The following is a 23839-nucleotide window of genomic DNA, read 5'->3' on the forward strand; positions in this document are numbered from 1 at the left end:
ACACCACTGTAATTTTTTTGGACATGAATGACAGGTAATTTCTAACATACCTCCATCTGCATCCTGGCCATCTCCTTGGCTTGAGCAAGCGCCATTCGGGCCTCGGTTTGCAGTCTTGCCTGTCTGGTGAAGAAGTCAGTCTCGGTCATCGGTTCTTTAACGGGCTGCAACAGGGGTTGACCGATTGAGAGTGTGGCAGGTCTAGCTGGGGGAGGGACTACCTTTTCTTGATATGATGGGTAGAAACCCGAGGTCTTTGGCATAGCAGTCTTTGGTTGTTTCGGGTTCGTCATTGGACATTCCGAGTCTGAGTTGGGGCTCTCATTGTCTGAGACAGTCTCATTCATAAAACAAATTTGGAGATTCATTCCTAGAAAAATGAAGGTGCGATTCATTTTTCATTTTAATTCAAAATTTGTCAAAAAGTTAATAGTTTTGAAGTTATTAGATGTTCAAGTTAAGAAAATAGTAATAAAACTATTTTTGGTAATAGTTTAAAAATAAATATTTTTCTTGATCATGTAATAGTCCATTAAATTACACTCCGATGAATATGTATATTTATCACCGGTGTACATATTGGCAGATACCGAATTCTTTGGCATTTTTAAGAAAAAGACGATCCTTTATTTATTACATTAAATGCTGCTTTTTTTGTTATAGAACTTTAAAGGTAATAATAACACAACAATCAGCCCAAGAATATTTTTATGCAACAAATTAAAAAAAAAATTGTAAATGGTAAATGCCAATAGAATAGATTGTTACAAAAAGATAGATAGGTTCAAATCTGGACAACATGGGGACTATAATATAGGATATCCATCCATTGACTATTTGACTGTTTATCCATTGAAATTGATCACTTTATTATTCTTTTTTATTTCATATTATTTTTCTGAGAAACTACAGTTAAAATAATATACCTAATTTCAAAAAATATTATTTTGTTGACATAATAAATGAAAATATTCTTTAAATTTTAGTGTCATTGGCCCTTATTAGTTTATATCATTTATATTTAATACTATTTTGTACAGAATTACGTACTAAAAATATAGTTATAACTAAAATGCCCGTCATGTTTTCAAACCTTACGATTAAAAAATGGCAACACATAATGTAATAAATAAACAGATTATTTATAAAAAATTTAGATTACAGCATAAATTCAAATTATTTTCACTTTCTTCTGTTAAGACTTTATAAAATATTTAAAAGATAAATAATTCACATTACTATTCAATGAATTCCATGAATTTATTAAACAAACATTGTTATCAAAAAGATACATAGGTATGTGTCATAAATTTCTTGGAAAGCAATTATTTTAAATCAGCTCAATGATAAGTTCAAGTGGATTTTATATGACTATTTTTTTTCATTCCAAAAGTGAATCTTTTCTTTTTATTAATTATTGTTATTAAAATATTAAAATTCCAAAAAATAATGAAGTTTGTTAAAAGTAAAAGTGATTAATATATTGAATTAAAATTGTATCTCTTATGCAAATATCTCGAAATGTCAATCACCAAAAACAGACATTCCTTAAAAACTTACAAAAGTGTATAAAAAATACAAAAAACTTAAGAGAGCACATAAGAATACAAAAAAAAACAGTGGCACTACGTTCTTAGAGTTAAAAAATATTACAAATCATGTGTAAACATTTTTTAAAATTAATAATTTAAAAAAAAAGGAGAGGGGGAATACTAATTATCAATAGGTACTAATAACTTACCACTCTGCAGTCGAGCTTGTAAACTAGGTTTGCGACCAGGCCTGTCGGTATAGTAATCGTCTTCGGAGCCCATTGCTAACCTTCGTCGAATTTCTTCTCGGTCTGTTCTTCTCTGTAAAAAAATTAATGATAGTTATAAAAAGCATATACTGCAATAGACGTTCCTAATGTATGGACTCACATCCATGCTATTTTCATCATCGATGGTAATAACACGAATAAATCGGTCGACAATATTTTGTTCATCGTAAGACGGTGGCACATAAGGAAACCAATTCATATTTTCGTTAACGGCATTGTAATCCATGCTAAAAGTAGTCATAGAGTACGCTCTTGGTGACAAAAAATCGTTGTCGTAATAATCACTATCTTCCTTCTGTGCGACGGTATAATAAGTAGTTTTGCTTTTGTGTGAAAACTGGTTCTTAAACGAAGTTATATTACTCGAAATACGGCGTGACTTGGCTTTAATGGCATCACTTAAATTATTCGTATGATTTTTTATGGCAGCCAACCAATTATCAAACATTATAAGAACTGTTAAGTAACTCTTTAAAAGTAGGAAGCACTGCACAAATAAACTTATAAAAGTTTAAAAATTTAATTTTACTAAAATACAACCAAGGAAAACCAAAAAAAAACTAAAAGTTTTTGAAAAAATGAACGTTAACACTCTTTGTTTTGGCACATGGTCTACTCATTGTTTTCTTTTTGTTTATTATGGCGTCTCACGAAAGAGAAAATGTTGTGATGCAATAAGTAGGACGAAGACGAACGATCACGACTGCACCTGTCAGTTCCCAAGGCTACGAAAGTGTGTAACGTTTCTTCGCGGGAAAATTAAAAGACAAGCTTACGAGGGTTAGTCAAAATGTAAGGTTTGGATAATATTTATTAGCAATCAAGTAATGAGTTATAGATATTATCTAAAAGAAGTCCAATATTTCTTGATCCTTAAAAAATATTGAAAGACAAAATATCATTATAGTTATATAGTATTTGAAACATATTTATGTGTGGAGTTTTTTCCATAGTTAATATAGTTCAATCAGTATTAGTAAAACCTTCAGATTTCTATTCCATGAGATTTCATACTGTACGTACATACTATGGACATGGGCACTGAATACAAAATAGGTGTTTAACAAACTGAAAGTAATTTTTTACATCTCAACATCAACAGTGTAGGCACATCTTTAAATTTCATGTATATCGTAAGTATAGCTACAGGTTTATAATTTAATTAAACTGTGAGTAGTCATTGTCAATATATGAAGCTATATAAACAAATGAAAATATAACCGTCATGTTATGTAGCTAGTTAGAAATCAGTCACTTTCATATCAAAAGAAATCACTTATCATTTTCCGTGATTCCTAATTAACAGAAAGAAATGTTCTCTTTTTTCGCATTTGTTTCCGGGGCTTAGGAGATGGCGATGGCTCCTTGCTCAATGTTACAATTTTTGTTTTTCTATAGTGTAAGTGTAGTGAGTAGTGAGTGAATATGAATGCTGAATATTGGAAATTTAGGTAAGTAAACTAAAAATATTGGTCAAATTAAAATGTTTTTTGATATGTACGTAAAATAACTACACCGTGAAATAACTACGGCGTCACTTAAGAAAATATCGTAAACAACGTAAACTATAGACGAAATTGATTTCTGTTGATATCGATTATTTTCATCATAGTATAAGAATAGTACGTAAAACATAGTAGTTGTTTTTTTTTTATTATACGCGCTTTTTATCCACAACAAAAATAGTAGACAAACTTACATGGGTATAAAAATATTCTACTGTTGTTCACAAGCGGATTGTTTTGCTAATTTCAGTTAGTCTTTAGTCGAAATACAAGTACATGTAAAAATAATGAATGTGGTAAGTAGGTATTTAAAAAAATATGTTTTTTTATTTTTAAGTTTTCAATGGTAGTATACAGGACTCAGGAGTGTCAAACTCGACACTTTTGGGGGGTTTGATCTATTTTCCGAAAAAATAGAAAAAATGTAGTTTGGACGTCACATGATCGTTTTCCGAGAGAAGAATAGCGAATACCCCGTCCCGATATCTCGATTCGTTTAAGATATACAGGACGTTTTCCAATTTTCGTCGTTTGCTGTGGTGGTCTATCACTTTTTGGTTTGTGAAAATATTTGCTATTTGTGTTTTTTTATGCAATTTTTATGTATAATCCAGCGGCACACGCGATTTCTTCAGTTTTTGTTTTAGTTTTTCTTTTATAACAAACTTGTATTTTAATGAAATAGGTAAACCCTATATATTTTATAATAATAAAAGGTGTATCATACATATTTACATACATTTTTATTCATGCTATAAACACCAACAGTTATTTTTTTTAACTGTCTCAAGGAACGGTTGAATAATGAAATAAAAATAATAATGTTTGGCGTTTATTTCTTAAAAGACATTTTTTGTGTAAACATTATGTATGTTTTAAAAAGAGAAAAATATGCAAGGTGTTCCATTAAAAAAATATAAGTCTGCGTTATCACTGCAAAACCGAAACAAAAAGTATTATGTACGCCATTGGATTCAACGTAAAAAACGTGTAAAAATCATATTTACAAAAATGAACTATTTTCACAAACAAGACAGTTATAGGACATAATAGAAAAATGGCCAAAATTGGTAAACGCCCTGTGTTTCTTAAACGAATCAAAATAATGAGACGCTGTTTTCGTCATTCGATTTTTCTCGAATTCTTCTTTCTTTTCAGGAAATAGGAGAAATCCCTGAAGTGTCGAATTTGTCCGACCCTGTACATCAGAAACAGAAGTGATTTACTACGCGAAAAATTTTGGTAAGTGGCTATTCTCTTACTAGTTTTTTTATGAGGAATGACGTTGAATATTAATTAAGCCCTTGCATAATTGTTTTATAAAAATTACAACACTACTCGAATTATTAGGCGTATGTAAAAGTGGTATCTAATAGAATTAAGTACCTATTAACCTACATTTGCAAGGTGAAAAAACTGCAGTCGTTTCTTCATTGTTATTATTACAATACTAATTACTGAACCAGACCGTACAACCGTTTATTTATCGTCTTTTTGAAATTAAATTAACCACGGGTAGAATAAGATCTTTTAACTACGAACTAGATTCATCGAAATAATTTTGAGAGCCTTTATAAATGATTACAATCACGTGACCAGTGATTTTTGAACAGTAATTTTGTTGATAAATAAATTTCGGTAAAATTAAAACAATAGGGCCAAGATTACGTTGAAACACAATATATTCTGTTTCACAGGCTGTGATAGGTGCAAATTTTCATGAGATTCTATTCAACCAATCACCGATCGCATTATTTCGAACAGTTAGTCATTGTCCATTGGAAACGAATCATTGATATTAATGACGTCAAGATTTATGGAATTTTCGTTACCAGTACCAATCGTGCATTGTTGGATTGCGTAAGCTCGGCGGTCACCTGCCTTATACACATTTATGAAGGCTCTGTAGTAGCTCCTCAGGTCTACTCAGTTGCCTAACTGCGGAGATAAATATGAATAATAGCGGACAGAAGATATAAAAATAATTAAAAAAAAATATCGTTTTTGAAAATTCATCCACGAAGATGGAGAATATTGAAATCAACTCATTCATTCAATCACCGAAAGCAATTTTTTAGAATGCTATATCTATATACGGGATGTTGCGGAGATCTTGAATCAGCATGTAATTTTTTTGTAGGTATATAAAAAAGATACTCTTGTTAGAATGATCGAAAACGCCCCGTTTTTGAGAAAAGCGAAGTTGAGTGTACCAAAGTCAACTAGATTCTATTCCTTAATGTACAGGGTGCCCGCAAACGTATGGACGATACTTCAAGGATAGCTTTCTTGGATGAAAACAAACTGATTTAGATCAAGTTACTTTGACACAATCTTGCTTACTTAAAAGGTTACAGGTCTTCAAAACCAAATAAATTTAAAGATACGTAATTTTTTAAGGAAGCAGAATAGTACCAAGGTAGATTGATGTAAATTTCATCTAAATTGACTTTAGGACAGTCAATCGTCATCCTCAAAAAATGGTGGATTTAAGCGATTTTAACAAGTGTGTCATTTTTATGCAAGATTAAGTTTAACATTGTGCTATTAATTGATAGTAATTGCAAAAAAACTTAACCTGAAAAATATTGTCACAGAATATCACTGAAAGACATAAACTCTAAGAGATAGTCAAGAACTGACAAAACACACATAAAATAAGCGGAAAATCTTAGGTGAAATAAACAATGCAGTACATTGTTTTTTGAAGAAGATATTTGTTGGAGCAATCATAAGTTGCAAATGTATATGTATTTCGTTTGTCGATATTTTTAAAAAAGAAGACGACATCTCATGTATTTATATACAGAGTGTTTGTAAATAAGTGCGAAATATTTTAAGGGGTGGTTGCCCAAGTTATTTTGTGAAAAAACGTTTATATAAACGTAGGTCGAAATATACTTCGTTTCCGAGATACAGAATGTTTAAATTTTAATTTTTTATTTGTTTTTATTAATTATTTCAAAAAGTTTTAATGATATTGACTCGATATTTGATAGTTGTATTTTATTTAGAAATATTGATAGCAACCTAATAATGTATCAATAGAAGTTAAAAATACACAATGCAGTAAAATATATATTTTTTTCTCAAAAACGGTGCATCCTACGAAAAAAATTGAGGAGACCAATTTCATTCAGAATTGATGACTGATTTCTAAAAAAATATCAAAACAAGAAGAGAAGTCACTGACGTACCATTTTTTTATTTAAAGAAAGGTTGTGACATTCTCGCACGAACGTCACTGATGCAAGTAGAAATATTCGGATCACCCCCAAAAATGCACATTTATTCCTCCAAAGCGTTTTTCAAATTTCGAGTCAATATCTTTAAAACACTGAAGTAGTTAATAAAAATAAATAAAAAATAAAAATTGTAACACTGTATCTCGGAAACGAAGTATATATCGACCTACGTTTATATAAACTTTTTTCACAAAATAACTTGGGCAGCCACTTCTTGAAATATTTCGCACTTATTTACAAACACCTTGTATATGTAAGAATTATAATATAATCCAAGTTTTGTGAACATGTAGAATAAGCTATCAGTTTAGAAATAACAAACACATTCAGAAAAATATTAAGGGCATTAACAGATACTCACAGTTTCATCCAAACTTTCTAGTGTCTCATTTTCGTCAAAAGTCAGGGTGTAAAGATCGTACAAGTAAGAAGTGTCTTTCTTGTAGTGCCTCTTTCTCTTTAATGATGAGGTCATTGCGTTTAACCCACTGATAACAATTTATAATTATCTGAAAACCCGCAACGCAATTTGGTAAAACAAACAAATAACCGATGTATATGGAGAACTGGTGCATAACAAACTATCAGTTATCAGCGCTCGCACACTGTATCCGGTTGGGTTTTTCGTTAACAAACTACACTGCAAATATTATAAATACTTTAGTTAACGGCTTAAGATTTGCTCGTTTTTTTCCTGCAACTGATTTTGAACCCTCGCTGCACGTCGCAAAAGCAAGCACTAGTCTAAATTCGCTATTATATTGTTAGGAAACGCGGTTTCTATTGTATGGATAGCACGATGGGAGTTATGGTGCGGAAATATACGCTTTCAAATTTATATTTTATTACTATGTAGTCTACTTCTCCGTTTATTGCTTGCTGAGGTGTTACGTGCCGTAAACACAAATACAAATAGGCAATATTCTTTGCCTAAGTATTGTTCTTTAATTTGGTCAATGATTTCGTAAGGCGAATGCAACTTATGATTTATTGATTAGTTTAATGACAATTGCAGTCCATATAAGAGTATTTCTTTGTAAAATATTTTGCTCTTTATGAACTTTTTTCTCATTGTAATGGGCTGTGTAATCCAGCCTGTGCCTAAATAGTATATACATAGTGTTTTTTAAGATTCTGAGATACAGGGTGTTGAAATTTAAAAAAAATCACAATTTTTCAATTATCTCGTAACGTAAGACTTGTGAAACTTGGGCTAATGACTCAATGAATTAAAGGCAAAAATTCGCAGAATTGGTATAGAAACATGTCGAGCATTGTCATTGAAAATTCAAGATTTATACGCCATTGAATTTTTAAAAATTTCATTAGTTCGATTTGATTCGCAATTTTGGTAGAAAAATACAATCTTTTATTTTGGTCGAAGAACGTGTTAAAATTAGGACCCCCAATGTTAAATAAAAACTATTCGTTTCACAAAAAGGATTTACAGGAATTTTTTGTCCCATTAAAAATGTTAAATTATTTTAGGAACAGTGGAAGGGACACAACTTCCGAAAAATTAATGTTACTCCAACAGTTTTTTTGGACATTTCAATAATAGGATGTTGAACAGAACATCCTAAACTTAAATGGAATGGTTTCAGACATTTTAAATTATTCAATTGTGTAATAAACTTATTTTGAATTAAACAAAAATAATTGGAACTCATTTTTGGAATAAAATGGAAAATATATATTTTTCTTTGAAATATAAGTAAGAATGTTTTTCTGTAATTAATTAAACCATTGGCTCAAGTTTCACAATCTACATAAATCTTCAGACATGTTGAAAAAATTGAGTATATTTTTTTATTTCAACGCTTTTTTGGGCTTTAAACTTCTAGTTTAATGAGACTTTTTGACCTAAAATGATCATGCCCTGCCGTTATGAAACGGATTAAAAAACACCAATTTGTCAAGTGCATCTAGCTTGCAAATTATTGCATTTATTAAAACCTTTTATAATAGTGTTAATTATTTTTATCTGTAAAAACGATAGTTTCATCAATAAGAAAGGGTCAATTGCTCTTAATATTTTATTCAGGTTTCTCAAGTAAAAATAATTCATCACTAAGGCTGTCAGAGAGAGCCGCAACTCAATGGCGTACTAAGCGGGTCAACCGAGACAAACGTGAGCTGCTGCCTCAGAATGCTTTTTACGTTCACGTCACGTTAGTATACCGTTAATTTGTCGTATGGATGTTGCGTAATTAATTCCTATCCGTTGGTGTTTATGGTGGTGTACTGTAGACAAATTAATGTGTTGCTTTTTAATAAACAATGCGTACACCTGTGTCCCGCGACTCAGTTCTGACAGCCCTATTCACGGCACGAAAATTTGAGGGGCTACAAGCGAACTTTTCCTATTAATTTTTGAATGCTACTGTGTATTTAATTAAACAGTGCGTGCTACTTTTTACAATTTACTCGACAATATAGGTCAGTCATCTGGTTGATGGAGCCATAAACTATTTTAATTGACACGTATTCTAACGTAGTCGTAAATATGTACTAACGATAGTTACAGAAAAAAAATGTTTATTTCAGCTTACACTACATATGTTATTGACAAAGCAATACTAATTTATTTCATTCTATGAGATGTCTTTTATGGAAGATTGAAGTAATTTAAGCCCGCGTTAAATTTATGAATATTTATCACAACAGTTTTATGTCATTTTGACGTCTTGAAGAATTGATAATACGGTTTTATTTTTATCTAATCTAACTATTGTTACACTTACCCTTCGTCGACGTTTCGTCGTTTTTATTACAATATTCTCGGGATTATGTGTATTGGGTTTCATAAGTCAATAAATATACACATGAATACATTTAAAAATATATTTAAAAAAGAACAGATCAACTTTCCCATTCTTATATTTAAAATGTCCGTATATCCTTTCACTATTTTTGACTTATATCTAAAGCCTGAGGATGTCATAATAAAAACGAGGAAACGTCGAGAAAATATAAGTGTTTTTCTGTGTTATATATCGATACCTAAAGAAGAATAAAATGAATGAAGAATGCCACCGTTATAATATGGGATGCTCTCTTTTTAAAGCTGATTAGTAACACAATCTGCTGTCTTGATTTTTAGAAGAAATAAAATCTCTAGAAAACCACACTTGTATGTTATGTTTTTTTAATGCAATGTTTATTTTATTCTCTGTTTTAAAAGCAGTCCTATCAAAAATGAAGTCAAATTATTAATACGTGTTAGGTATTTGTCGAGGTGTTCATATTATCTTTTGAAGAAGCCGTCTCTAGAAATGAAGATTGCCATCCAACGTTTACTCGTCATCACTTAAGCATGTTGTAAACATAGAAATCCGCCTTCTGAGGCTGTTATAGCCTTAGCGAACTGGTAATTCTCTCATTAACATTCCATTTAGGAGATTTAATTGTTTGATGTAACTGAACATATTAAAACTGCAGAATCACGAACCGTAACACAAAACTGATTTCTAAATGACTATTGAAGGACTTCGTGATTTATACCGTTACTTCTCAAATACGTATTTCTACGATATTAAAAAGAAAACATTCATATTATTATTGACGACCGATGTAAAATTTGAATACCGATTATAAAGTTAAGGGTAGTAGGTATAATAATTATAAGAACAGTTACACAGAGAAAAATGTTATATGGAATCAGGTACATATATCTACATATTGTATTCGCGCCCAATGAATTTGAATAAAATCGTTTCAGCTGTTTTTTGTGACTAAAGAAGTCTAATTTTTTTCTCAAACTTTTGCTCTATGAAATATTGCGTATTATAACTATTTTTTCTACTACCAACTGTAACGACAAATAGATAATCGATTCTATGATTCTGACAGACACAAACAGTTTTTAGGTTACGATTCGTCAATTGCAGTGAGATGAGACGTTTCGTTGCGATTAAATTCAATGTAATGTAGAATGTAGATTACAGTACAGACAGATCAGTAGGGACAGCGGGTTAATTTATGAATGAAAGCCGCCAGCCGGATTGTTTGACGTTGCTATTTTAACTGATCTTCAGACGACATTTTTATAAGCCAGTGATTATCAAAATGTAATAATAGTAAACGTTATCAAAATGTAAATACAATTTGGTAATTTGATTGCACGAGAAAAAAAATAAGTTGTAATTTTTTGAAACACTAAATATTGCGGTTCACGGTTATGCTTTATAATTTTTACTACCTACATTATTGGACATTATTTGCAATAGTTAGTTAATAGGTTAAGGTATCCAAAAACAATGAGAAAATATCCATAAAACATACAACGACATTAAATACTACGGATGGTAAACGTAAATGTAGTATGAATGAATTTTGAAAATGGCGCGAAAGTGCAACTGATCTATATATACTGAGATGTAGATTTACACAGTCACTACTATTAGCCATTGTTGGTACTGCTAACTTGGCAACATAATAAGAGATGACAGAATGGCCAATGTAAATTTAATAAAAAATAGATTATAACGGTTCCAATAAAAAAGCTTTGATTTCCCACTTTATTTAATGAATGAACTCTAATGAAACACGATGAATAAAAAAGTAATTTTGCTGGACTTTTTTTTAATATTCATATAATAGTGGTTAGACACAATCAAAGAAATAAATGAATTAATTCATAAAGAATAAACTTGAAAATTAATATTTATTTGACACCAACTTCTAATAATTTTAATAATTGGGGTTATTTCCTATACTAATTACTTTCTACTTATTTTATGACAAACATGAGATTGGAAATTTGTAAGTGTAACTTTAATTACAAATTATGTTGCATTTTTTTGGCAAATACGATTTGAGTTATTAACGAACCTAACGGCTGTAAGTGAAAAAGCCTCCATCGACTCTGCCTATATTAGAATATATCGGCAAAGTTAAAAATAGAGTAATTCAGAGGATTACTTCTTTACGGCAATCAGAAAGAGCCTATCTTTCAGCCATATTTTATCGTTATCTTTTATTTATTAGGGTACGCTCCGGTAAGGCCCCATTCCCTTGCAGATTCCAACAATTTGAATGTACGTATACTCCCTTAAACATCCCCCTGGTAAAGGCTTTTTGGTGTGAAAACTTTTCATTGCGTTAGCTTCACCGTCTAAGGAAAAACCTGTAAATATAATCTTTAACATGGTTGTAGTATGTTATATTTTGTACAAGTTCTGTACGGTTTGAAAGAGCCAGGAAAAAATTAAAAATTTTAAAATGAGTACCAAGACCAGTAATCGACAGTTCAATTGAACCATTTTGAAGGGTTGATAAGGAATGATGCACCATTAAAATGTGATAGAATATTTTAACCCGTTGGCGGACTTAAAAAATGATTACTTTACTTTATGGGGAATTTAATTCTAAAACTTTTCTTAGTCTTGTAGTGTTCAAAAAACTTTGATTGAAGTCGACATATCTCGAAAACAAGTAAATATTGGGAAACATCTTTATATTACAAAAATTACTCAAAATTTAACGATCTTTCAGATGGACTGCATTTCCACGTTCCAGGGATCAAAAAATTTTTTAGTATCGCCACACCATCTATACAGAAAGATATGAACTAACAATTCTACAATTTGAAGCTATTCGAAGGACCTAACAACCCCAGTTTCCGGAACTAAAATAAATTTCTTCACAGTGTGTCCTTGGAATAATAGGTGAAAAAGTAAAAAAAGTAGAGTTTAAATTTTATCTATTGGGGTTTAGTTTTTCAGTAATTTGCGGTATTATATCATTAGTTTCTAAAAATTAAGTATGTCTTGGATATTAAAAGAAAATTCCCAGCAATGTGCCTTTACAGTAACAGATACAAAATGTTATGTTTAGAATAATAAATCATGTACGTATGCATCAATTTTGAAGAAATCTATCTATTTTGATATATTGCCTTATTTATTTTGTAGTTTTCTTTTGAATAAAATATAGTTAAGAAGTAATGAATATTTAAATAGTTTGGTGAGAAAATAAGTTCCCAGATACATTGTCGTCTCATCATTTTTCCTTGACGTTTTGAATATTCGGGCCCCACGTTGGGTTATTATTACGGGGATTACCTCTAATATAGGAATAATGGGCAACCTCAATGGACGCTTGACGCTATGGTCGTCGCATTGGCCGACTGTCTTCCATTGCAGGCAAGGTAGTTTCTTGGAACTATCGAATTTATTTTTCATTTTTTCAGTCTTGTACACTCTCGGGATGGCACGGATTTGGAGGCTTTCAGCTGAGAGTAGTTGCATTAATTATGTTTTGTAGGCACTTCGATTATGGTAACTCTTGTGTCTATAACACTGCTTGTCTTTTGGTTTCGAGCTTCTGGGATCTTGTGTAGGCTTCCCGAGAATACCTATGGGCTGGGTAGATTCTAGGAGCTTGCTGTGTTCCGGGGATCTTCAGCGTAAGACTGAACAATGCTTGGTTGGTTGGGCCCTCTAGGCCGGAAGCAACGTGTTCGCAAAATTTTGTGAAATTTTTTAACAATGTTTGGAATTATTAAAAAATGTATTAATTGATAAAATATGTATATACAATAAAAAAGTATATGATACTTAAAGAGCTTTACATAATGCAGCCTTAAATTTAGAGTGGTACCACATGTAGTGGCCAGGTTTCGATCCTTATTACTGAACTGCAAGGTACCAGGGTTGACATTCCATCCCATTCCTTGGTAGGTCTGCAGACCTTTAATAGCAAAATCCGCCTTGGCTTTGGACAATTGGCCTGTCTGGATTTTGTCCATATGTATTTGGATTGTAGTCGTCTGGACCGGGAAAGTTTTTATTTTCCGAAATCCAAAATTGAGGTGAATTTTTCAACTTTCAAAAAATTGAAAATTTCTTGAGAATGAGTATAAAACGAAATTCATAGAAGTTAAATTTCTACTCAGATATCAATTATCTACAGGTCGCATATTATCACATAGCAGTAGGTTAATTGCGAGGTTAATCGTAATAATTTCATGCTTTCCATAAAAAATATTTTTATGATTAAACCTTGACTTAAACTTCTGTGTCACAAAAATTAGTTTAGTAATACATCAGGATTGCATGTGTTCATGTTTAAATCATAATGACTTGCTGCAAGACTTTTATTGCGGAATATTAACTGATATCGAATCTACCTACTATTTTTATTTATTTTTAATCGATTTACGCAGCTTCAATATACCGAGAAACGATATGATGCTATTTCTTAGACAGACAAATAAATATGAATTATTAACTTTTTTTTTGTAGTTAATTTATAGGTCGATTTAACGATATAAAGATTCGTATCGTATAAAGATAGAGATAAAAAATACAGGTAAGTAGAAAGCCTGTAAATATATCTAGTGCCATTCCAGAGTTATTTTTGTGACTTTCTGTGAATTTTTCCATGCTTATTGTATTTTTTTTCTAGATTTCTGTAAACAATCTACAGGGTGCGGTATTATTTCAAATTTAGATTAAGCTCATCTCTCCCTTGCTTCCATTATCGGCTTTAATTGTGTTATACAGGGTATTTCAAAAGTTATGGTCAATTGTATACGAGAAGCATTCCAAATTCAGTGTCTTTGTAACATAATTAAACCCTATATTGGAAGCATGGGAGAGATGAGCTTAATCTAAATTTGAAATAATATATAGGGTGTCCCATTTAAAAAATAGTATGTTTGATTCACCCTGGTAATACGTAATACACTGTATGAAAATAACAAAAATAATTTTAAAATGTGCTGTTTTCAGTTGACTGCAATATTTGTAAATAACTTTTTTTGATATTTTCTATAATAAAGGAGATATCGTACTTCGACACACTAATGCCGCACCCTGTATATAGATTTTATTATATTAATATTTATAACTACATATTTAGAATGTCGGTAATGTGGATTATATTCAAAATTTCTGTACACATTACATTCGACATTACTTACCACCTTAGAAAAAAGTCCGTTTTGTCATTTCCTCTTGATGCAATAGAATATGTAACAACGCATTCTTATATGTTTTTTTAAATGTATTATATGCCCTCGTATCATATTATGAACTAAAAAATAATGTAAATGCAAGCTGACGTAACAGTCGGGTCAAATCAGAACAAAGTTGCGGATTTTGATAAAAAATAACTTATCCTTACTACTTACCTATACAGGTATATATTTTTTTTGAAGATACTGACGAAAAATTGAAATTGAAAATGTTGATTTTCGTTCCAATTTCTTTAATTGAAAACGTAAAGAAATTGATTTTTTAAACACTGACATTATTAGGGCACTTTCTTGGGATGAATTCAAATACGTAGAAAAACCACACTCTACATTTGTTTTTCTTGTGGGCCCCATTTTGGATTTTTGCATTTTTAATGTCAGCGCTTAATTTTTCAGACTAAAAGTATATTTTGCTGTTCCTCATATGAAAAGTGAACTTTGACAATGTCAACGAAAATTTAAATGAACTGTAAAAATTTTGTTTCAGGTAATAGTTGGATGTTTTGTTTCAAAGCATTCTTTGGAAAATTGGATAATATGGATTGTCCAGGCTGATTCAGAACTTATTAAAAAACAGTCTTTGATTGAACAAGGGATTCTTATAAATACAATTTTATAAAAAAAATCAAAAAGGGCAGTTCGAAAATAATACACTTCTGCATGGCACTGGTAACTGGTCCACTGTAAAACCTGACCTTGCGCAAGGTAATAAGTGTAATAAAAAATGAACGGCAAAAAATTGAAAGAACTGCTCTCGGAACACATACAAATACTTCACCATAACACAAATATTGTCTTGCTTCACCATAAATTAAAACGATATCCGTCAACTCCGAGTTGCTATACACGTAAGCCATTTTTGACACTTGAAAAATTAATGTAAACACTATCGCAAAAACGTTAATACTAAAATCGGATTTCACTATTCAGAATCGTCTGGAGCCACGTGGAGAGAGCGCATTGCGCACAGCGCACAACGGGAATGACGCTAGAAACTACAGTAGCCCAGCGATGTAAGGATTGAAAATACTACAACTTCAATAATTTTTTTCTCGGAAACTATAAGGATTTTACAAAATTTTTTTACGATATTGACTCCCTTTTTCATGATGCATCTATTCCCACTTTTTTTTGGATAAGTTGTGAATCACGCTGTGCCTGTATTTTAGTTTTAGAAGCTCCATCTGAACCCCTCCCACTGCTATGCTCCGACTGTGACCTCATTAAAGGACCCCGCACTTTTCTTATGGGAAGTCTTTCGGGCAATTTTTTTGAAATTTCGCAGGTTGATAGTTCTTAACATGTAGATCAAAAGTCTCAATGGGCACAAAGCCCTAAATCCATCCCTCCCCCCCCCAAAAAAAAACTGCCTTCAAGTAGAGGGATTTAACTGATTTCTACATGTAAAACAATATATTTTTTTTAATCAACCCAACAATGACCCTAAACAACCACATTTTTGACTATCAAACTATCCCACTTGATCCTGCCCCCTACGCACCCCCTCGCCCCCCACGAATGAGCCTACGGATTTTCCAGATTACTGTATTTTATAGTTGTACGTATTTTTTGCACGTATTTTTTGCAAGTATTTTTTCACACTGAATTCGAATCTGCAACTCCATTTTACGAAATCGGGTCAGGAAAATTGTTATTAACAATTTAATTGTTTATATAGCTGCAGAAAGTTTATTTGTCATATTATGAAAAACTATTTCCCGTAAAAGTTATTTATTTTGACAAAATCTAAAAAAAGGTTTTATGTTTTTTTTTCGAAAAAGTAATATTCAAGCTGTTAAACGCTGTTAAACTTAACACACGTGTATATCTACAGGGTCGGAAAATCCCCATGGTTCATCGGCCGTTACGTGAGAGCGATAAAGTAAGTCATAGAAATCCGTGCGATAGAGAAAGATGGCTATAATGAAGGCGTCTAATAGTCACCGTCCATTTCGCCCTTCAATAAATAAGAAGTGGATCTTATTTGTGGAAGGGCGAAATGGGCGATGACTATTAGACGCATTCATTATACCCATATTTCTCTATCGCACGGATTTCTATGACTTTCTTTATCGCTCTCACGTAACGGCCGATGAACTATGGGGACTTTCCGACCCTGTATAGCTATCATACGTACCTATACCTACTCTGTATTAAACTTTGGTGGCGTTTTAAAGCTAAAACATTGATTTTTCGAAAAAAACAAGAATAGTTTTTTTTAGATTTCATTGAAATAAAAAACTTTTATTTGAATCTTTTTTCCATAAAAGGACAAGTAAACTCCCCGCTACTTGGAGTTAGTTTTTGGGCTTTGGGGCTTTGTGCCTATTGAGACTTTTGATCTACATGTTAAGAACTATCAATCTGCGAAGTTTAAAAAGAATTGGCCGAAAGCCACTTCCCATAAGAAAAGTGCGGGGCCCTTTACTAATTTAGGTTTTTCACATTCTCAGATTCCAGATTCCAGATTCTTAGATTTTTCTACATAATTATGTTTATATTTTTTATATAATTTATTTCTCTACTGTATCTATGCTTGCTTAGTCTGAATCTTCTTATTTTGTGTAAAATAGTATTCCATGTGATTCGGCTATTTAGATGCTCCATANGATAGAATCATATCATAGGATTTATATTTTGTTTTCATTCTGTAAATATTTATAGTATATCTGTTATACAAGGTTTTTGCTTTGAAACTTCGTTCTCCTTATAAAATAAAGAATCGTAATGGGGTGCGATGAAGGGATCAGTTCCTGTCTGGAACCCTGTTCCTACAAAAATCCCTTTATTCTCATAAACTATTTGTTTTAAATGTAATTTATTATAAATCCAATTCGTTATTTAAATTTATTTTATTTTAAATGTACTACATTTCACCTCTGTACGCACCACTGTTTATTGTTCCCTGCTCTACGATCAAGCTCGCCAGGTTAGTATTTGACATATAACCGACCACTTCGTACACTCGATGCACCTGGCCGACTACAGCTAGTACTAGAACACAGTGCGTATGCAGCGGTATTTCAGATTTAACATTCAATTTCATTTTAAATTTGAAATGGTTCATCTTACTCCTCCTAAAAATGATGATTTGATAAAAGGCCGACAATTTTTTGCTCTACTTTGCATCGAATACGATCCTACTATATACCTACTCTGTATTAAACTTTGGTGGCGTTGTAAAGCTAAAACATTGATTTTTCGAAAAAAACACAAGAATAGTTTTTTTTAGATTTCATTGAAATAAAAAACTTTTATGTGAATCTTTTTTTCATAAAAGGACAAGTAAACTCTCCGCTACTTGGAGTTAGTTTTTGGGGGGGAAGGGGTGGATTTGGGGCTTTGTGCCCATTGAGACTTTTGATCTACATGTTAAGAACTATCAATCTGCGAAGATTAAAAAGAATTGGCCGAAAGCCACTTCCCATAAGAAAAGTGCGGGGTCCTTTACTAATTTAGGTTTCTCACATTCTCAGATTCCAGATTCCAGATTCCAGATTCTTAGATTTTTCTACATAATTATGTTTATATTTTTTATATAATTTATTTCTCTACTGTATCTATGCTTGCTTAGTCTGAATCTTCTTATTTTGTGTAAAATAGTATTCCATGTGATTCGGCTATTTAGATGCTCCATAAGAAACAATAAATATTTGAATTCCCTTCAAAAAATATCCTAACAATGTCTAAGTTTAAAAGTCCATCTCTTTCAGGTTTCGACAAAAAAAAAAGAAATAAATAAAAAGGAAAATCTAAATTTTCAGTTTTTCGTCAACAAATTTCAAACGAAAAAATATAAAATTTCTTTTCCGTAAATCTTTTAAGATAGCCAACATCTCAATGGTGGGGCTTGAAAAACAAGCACCCAGGTCAATTGTAGTAGTTTTCGTGTTGGCGCAGCAATCAGAACACCCCGTATAACACTTAATAAAGCACAAGGAAGGAACAGAGAACTTATCATAATGCGACTAGATTGGATAATGTTACCTCTGTAAAGACATCCTTAAACAAAATCCTCTGCAGCAGAACGGAAGACAGGGGGTCGTCGTCGACGTCTAACGAGCATTCGGACATCATAGCGACGGCAGCAGAACTGTGACGGTCGCCCGGAACACCCACTAGATAAGGACGTGTTAACGGCCGTAGCAATTACTTTACCGAAAATGAAAATAACGTCGTCGAAACTTTAAAATTCGTGTAATATCTGTCCTTATTAGCATTTCAGGCGTTGGAGTAACGCGACACCGGGACGCCTTGTCGAAGGAAAAGGTAGATTTGGCGTAATTTGTGAGCCGCACTGCCGATTCTTGTCTTATCAAGCTGATAAGAGGCAAAATAAACATGTAATGAGTTTAGTGGCACCTAACAGGTGTGTGTGTTTGTCTACACACATAATTTATATACAACTTGTGCAATTTTATCTGAAAAATATTAAGTAAAAGTCACGCAGGTTGAGGCTGTTGTATAGGGCAAGAGAAATTCTTATCTTAGAACCTGGGAGACACCTCGAGGTACGGAGGGTTATATAAAAACTTTTAAGTTTACTAAGGCATGAATATTTCCTTCCGTAAAATAATGTATATGTGTAAGTGTTTAATCAGAAATATCCGTTCATTAACTTTCCAATCATTGAAGTTTTTGGTTTAATTTTACTTTCAGTTTCAGGAGATTCAATAAGGCGTTTTCTTTATTTGTGTAATTTGAGTATACTATTCTCTCAAAAGGCAATTTTTCGTGTCTATTCCTGATGGTGTCTTGATTGACTGAACCATTTGATTAGGATTATCCGCAATGTAAGTGCCGTACGAAGTTCGAAATCAGAGCTTACAAAATAAAAGAGATTGCATTAATAACTGAGATCTTTTGTTTTTAAACGTAGTAAAAACTTACTCCTCGAAACCCATCTCCCCATTTTGCTAAAAAATTTAATAAGATATCAATTACCAATTTTTTAATTATGCTTGATCTGTTCGTATTAGTATGAACGATATTAATTGGGATACCGGTAACTAGATAAACAATTACCACACGCTAGGTCATTTATTATGGTGTCTCAAAGTATTTTAGACACTGATAGTGTTATTCCTCGTCAAGAATAAGAAGTTAATGTACGAGTGGAAGAGTAGGCTAGATATTGTTAACGATAATTCCAGTATAAGGAGATTTGCTGAGCTGATGAATTTAAAACAAGAGTACATAGTCCAGGAAAATATGAAAAAAGTGAGCGAACTTTTGAAAACATTGAAAGACGAATCCGAAAATATTATAGTTGTTACCGTAAAGCAGTAGCGTAAACGATTTTCTGGAACTGCAAAGGTATAACTAAAAAAATATATTTTAATAGGTATATTTTTTTTTAAATTTACCTTTTTATAATTAAGACTTTTTTTTATTTATTTTAAACAATTTTTTATGGACTTCCATATCTAGGTTTCTTATGTAAAACTGCTTCATCACTGTCGCAAAAAATTTTCAAAGAAAACCGATTTTTCTGGAAAATATTAAAAAGCGCATAATCAATTCGCAAGGTACAACATCGAAAACCTATAAAATGATACGTTTGATGCTCACAAATATTGAAACCTCGAAAAATCATATAAGATTTTCCAATAATTTTCCGCAATTTTCTTTTCTCTAATTCACTTTTGTTATTTAAAAATGAATTGACTATTATCTTGACTCCAAAACATTAATTTTCTTTAATCTGTACTTCATTTAAAAAACATACGGGAAAACTATAAAGAAAATCGAAATTTTTCATAGAAGCGATTTTGTAGAAAATTTAATTTTGAAGAACTTTTAAAAAAAAAATGCATTTTCATTGAGATATCGACAATTTTTAGTCAAGAAATATATCTATATCTCAAAACACTGAATGCTGCTAGTGGTTGTGTTTGTGTGACATATGTTTTCTGACCTCAAAACCTACACTTTTCTATAAAAAAATCTCAGAGTAAAAAAGTTCGTTTATTCCGTCGTTTTGTCTAACTTTCCTGGACTAACATAAAATACAACAATTATTGTAGTCCTGTCACATCTAAAAAATGCAGAAATTTACAGTACCAATTTTTTTGAGGTAATTTGTCCTTTCCAGAAAACTAAGGAGACAAACCTACATATTTGAACTATTTAATTACTACAATTACTACTATTGACTTACGATGGAGCTCCTGCATAATATTGTCAGGGTGTTGTCCAACATTTAAACAATGTGTATAAGAAAGTTGGATTAGAAGCGGTGGATCAAATACAGTTGGTCTGCGTGGTCACCGGATATGAATCCTATAGACTTTTTTTGTAGGGTTGCATGATGTATGAAATGTTAGTGTATTCCATTGATCACGAAGAGCAACTTCGTAAGAGAGTTTTTGTCACTGAGGAAGTAAGAATGGAAACGGAAAATTTTGAATATATATGAGAAATTAGATTCGTATAGTACTTGTTTAGAATGTATTTATTGAACATATTGAACACTTACTGTAGCAGTAAAATTTGGCATATTTATGTATTTTAGTAAAATTACTTTTAACATGTATGAATGCATGGAATTATCCATACATTGAGACATATATCATAATATGTATCATCAAAATAAATTGCATTAAGTAAAATATAATCAAGCCGTCTTCAATTCAAAAAATGCATATGCTTATTCCAGTCTATAACATCTTTTATGTCTTCTTTTATGTTCATGGAAACTAAAATTAAACATTTTATTGAGTAAAATTGGCACAGCTAAACAAATCTAGTTCTAGAATTAAGTGCACTTGAACTGTATAATATGCTAAAATGAAGTATTCACTCTAGTATTCTTAAAATTTGTTGGTATTACATAAAACTGGCAACGAGAGAAATAAAAAAACTGTACTTATTTAAATTTAGAATTAAAAACATTCTCATCAAATGATTTTCTTACTTTATGGTACTAAATTTCTAGGTATTTCGAAGAAACTTCTCTAATGATAAGCTTTTAAATAATTATAAATAAAAAATTAAAAATGTAGTACTGCTCGTAATATTTGAAAACTTCGAATATATTAACTCATATTATCCCTGTTCCTACCTATGACTAACCACTTATAGAGATTAATTTGAAATTCAGTCGCGATATATTAATTGACATATTTCCGCAGATTAAGGATTTCTTTCCAAAAATGTTACAACTGTCAACACTTTTCATTCCATTTTCTTTAAACGGTTTGATTTTAGACATATAATTTAACATCGGCGTACTTATTTATTTCAATATTTATCAACTTCATTTTTGAAAATCAATCTTTAAAACGCAGAAAACATGCGAATTCAAGCAAGTTTTTGAAAGGCTTAAAAACTTGCTAGGCACCGCTATATTTATTTTTATCCTTGATATACATTTTCCTGTTTTATTCCTCTGTAAGGACGTACATCCAGCTTTCCCTTAACTAAAGGACATGACTCAGAAAAAGTTCGAACCTTACCCTGCTCTTATACGCCTTCGGAAAATCCATCGCGGAAAATCAAATCACAGCACACTTAATCACCAAAACTAACACACAGCCGCCTTAGAGAGCACTTCCGGTTTTCCTGCCTGCATCCGCGAAAAACCGGAGGATTTTGGAATTGAAATCGCGTTAGGGATCTAGTGACATCAGTCCGTGAAATAAATGAAAGCGCTTTTGTAAATTCGCGCGCGCACAGATACTCGACTCTATGCCACTGTTACAAACGGTCTATTTTCAACGGTGAAGCGTTTTCATTAAAACATTTTATTAGTGTAGGAGATGAGAGTGAATCAACACATGTACATTTTCCATCGCCGCTTGTCCAGCTGAATGGCCTAACAGGAGGCATGGGCGCCGAAAGGGGCAACATTAATATTGTCATTGGGTACATCTACTTTATAGTGAGGATATTTTTATATTTTGTTGAGATTTAAAGATAACCTGGATTTTAAAAACAATGTAACATGTCTGTATCTAGTATTATTGATGAACGACTTTTGAAGTCCCATGAGTGAAAAATAATTGAAGTAATCCTGTATACAGATTAAGTTCTAACATGCCCCAACAGGAATCAAAGTTAAAGAAACAAATTTGGCAATATTTCGAAAACCATTTTATTAGCCAAGCTAAAAATTTCAGCAATTACGTTTTTGTTAGATTTATATTTGTCTGCTCATCGGTAGAGGGCGCTAGTTACATCCTACTACTGCAGTATATTCATTTTAACGAAGAGTAAACTGCATTTATCATTTTGTACGCCACAATTCCTCCACTCAAGGAAATTCCCCTTATTTCCTCCATGAATTCTTTCGAATTCAACTAACTTCCTCTTGAATTCCTCGAGCTTGCTCTTGAATTCCTTGGATCTCCCCATGATTTCTCCATGATTTCTCCGGCTTTTTCTCGAATCCCTCTATTTTAAATTCCCGTTTTTTTTTCTGTATTAAACGAAAAAGAAAGTTAAAGTCGACGTAAAAATGTAATATGTTTTTTTAAAATAAATATCTTCCAACACTTCGACTTCACTACAAAAAACTATTAAAAAAAGGTATACAAAAAAAAACTATGGTGATTCAGTCATAATGCTATAAATATTAACCACGCATTAGGAAGTGCTAATAAAGACAGAAAATCGGAAAAAAAAAATTCCGACCTTTTGAAAAATAAGCAAATTACTTACTCCTTAACCGGGAGTTAATTTGGCGCTCCACTTCGTAATACGGAACGCGCCGCGCAGACAGGCGGAGTACACAGCCATCGGACGTTGTAGCGAAACAGCTGATTTCTTAGTCGCCGTCAAAATCAAAGCGCAAAGGATCTCAACTTTATTAAGACTTTTATGGACGAATGAATGTGTGTTTTTTAGCCGTATTTGTCATTTTAAATAAGTAGGTACCATATAACTGAAATGTAATAACTCACACAATATATATACGTACTACAAACTGAATAATTATTACCTACTTGAACATATTTAATACTAAAAACTCATATACAGTTACAGAACACGCTAAGAATATTAAAGTTAGATTAGTGACCGAACAGTACGGTACGTCAAGATTCACTCTCCATAAACCTTTGTAGGTCAGCGGTCAGGAGCGGTCCGAAAAGGGGTAAGCAATATTTTTTCAGCGTAAACATACATTTTAAAATATTTTTAATCACGCATTTGTATTCTACTCATTTTTCCCTATCTTCCCTTAAAATTAATGACATGACTGAATCATCCTGTATTCAGGGTGATTCACAACTTATCCAAAAAATTTGGGAATAGATGCGGCATGAGAAATGGGGTCAATACTGTA

General features: G+C 31.9%; 1 protein-coding gene across 1 annotated transcript in view; it reads right to left on the reverse strand.

Annotated features, from left to right (window-relative positions):
- Window positions 1-23839, reverse strand: part of LOC108909069 (general transcriptional corepressor trfA) — an 84595-nt gene that overhangs the window by 2669 nt on the left and 58087 nt on the right. The window contains exons 6-7 of the mRNA XM_018713306.1: window positions 1742-1853; window positions 51-370 (exon numbers count right to left, since the gene is read on the reverse strand). Coding sequence (XP_018568822.1) covers window positions 51-370; window positions 1742-1853 — 432 coding nt within the window. The remainder of the gene's footprint in view (window positions 1-50; window positions 371-1741; window positions 1854-23839) is intronic.

This window comes from Anoplophora glabripennis, unplaced genomic scaffold (genome assembly GCF_000390285.2).
Source record: "Anoplophora glabripennis isolate ALB-LARVAE unplaced genomic scaffold, Agla_2.0 scaffold283, whole genome shotgun sequence".
Classification (NCBI taxonomy): Eukaryota; Metazoa; Arthropoda; class Insecta; order Coleoptera; family Cerambycidae; genus Anoplophora; species Anoplophora glabripennis.